This window comes from Buceros rhinoceros, unplaced genomic scaffold (genome assembly GCF_000710305.1).
Source record: "Buceros rhinoceros silvestris isolate BGI_N320 unplaced genomic scaffold, ASM71030v1 scaffold1055, whole genome shotgun sequence".
In the NCBI taxonomy this organism is placed as follows: Eukaryota; Metazoa; Chordata; class Aves; order Bucerotiformes; family Bucerotidae; genus Buceros; species Buceros rhinoceros.
This window is the reverse complement of record NW_010410897.1, coordinates 10,725-12,146: the sequence shown is the minus strand read 5'-3', so window position 1 is coordinate 12,146 and position 1,422 is coordinate 10,725. Positions and strand designations below refer to the sequence as shown.

Genomic DNA, 1,422 nt, shown 5'->3' with positions numbered 1-1,422 from the left:
AAATGCATTTTTGGAAGGGCTTCTAAAAATCTTGCTCTAAGCATGCTCTTTGCAAGAAACCCTACACACGTGTCCAGCAAGACAAAGGAGAAGAGGAACTGCAAAATACAATCAGAGATGCTGGTTCACAGAGATCCTCTCCTGCATGTTATAATTAACCTGAGGCACGTGACAGTGGTACGCAAATTAATTATCCTGGAGTAAAGGTACAGATTGCAGATACCAATGGAAGCAAACCGAACCTCACTGACATAAGGGACTGTCAGTCCCAGTTGTGCGCTACTGGCATCCTGTGCTGCACCCACCTCTGACTGCTTCCCATGTTTTGTCCTACCCTGCCAGATATCAGGAGTTTGGAAACACTGTCAATTAGAATTAATACAGCTTATAACACTCAAAACAAGTTACTTTTTCTGGGTTTCTCCTGACTTCACTCTGACTCTCCGGATGTCAAATGTAAAAGGAGTCCACCAGTCTGACCAGCTGAAGAAGGTGTCTTTCTCCCACTGCAGCTTCAGCATGAGCAGGTCACCAATGTCCACTTCAGTGTAAATTAGGAAGGAGAAGGTCTTGTTTGAGGAGACTTCAGGCCTGAGTGGAGGGGAAAAAGGAAAAACAGAAACAAAAAAGGGAACTGTTGAACAGATAAAATTAAGGGAAAACAGAACCAGGACTTTTACTTCAGAGAAGGAAGCAACCTCCTCCATAGTTCTGGTGGATGGAATAAGGAAAAACTCTTAAGCTTTTGTAGAGGCACAAGGAAAAGCTTTCTGCAGCAAGGCTGTAACTACTCACAGTGTGAAAGCAATGTTCTCACTCTCATCTAGAGTGCCATAGAGAGACATCAGGAATGGCTGGTTTGTCTTGGTCATATTAGTCTTTCCAAAGAAGTGGATCTTAACCTGGTAATGAAAGACTGGAAGATCGCAAAAGAAAAGGCCATTAGGGAAAAACTCATCTCCTGAGAGACTGCTGATGACAAAACCACCTAAACGACCTCGCAAATCCTAGGCTGCGATATTCCAATATCACTAAACTGAAGAAGTTTAGCCTCCTGCAAGTATCCAGGGAACTATTTTTGTGAGGTGGTATAAAGATTAGGAAGGATGCAAAGGAATCACAGTTAAAAAACAGCTTTGCTATTCTTCCGACTAAACTGCATTTAAGCTGACTGCCACTATTAACAGCCCCAGGGTCTGCAGGATCACCTCCAAACCTGTTACCAATGTGTAAAACTTGCCATCCTCGTCCTGAAACAAGTGAGCTGTTGTCCTCCTCATACAGGAGTCTTGGTGAAAAAAAAATTCCAACCACTGACACTGCTGATTAAGCACCAAATGCCAATTAAACACCAGTCTTGCAGCTGTTCTAACACAGAAGGAATGCGCCCTCTGATTGCTGGTCCACCACACAATGAACAGA

The 1,422-nt window shown here is 43.5% G+C and overlaps 1 protein-coding gene across 1 annotated transcript in view; it reads right to left on the bottom strand.

The window, feature by feature from the left end:
* Positions 1 to 393: 393 nt before the first annotated feature.
* The window catches only part of LPL (lipoprotein lipase), a gene marked incomplete at its 5' end in the record, with an annotated part of 5,394 nt that continues 4,365 nt past the window's right edge, over positions 394 to 1,422 (bottom strand). The window contains 2 exons of the mRNA XM_010135751.1: positions 394 to 591; positions 796 to 916. Of these exons, the coding sequence (XP_010134053.1) occupies positions 405 to 591; positions 796 to 916 (308 nt within the window). The remainder of the gene's footprint in view (positions 592 to 795; positions 917 to 1,422) is intronic.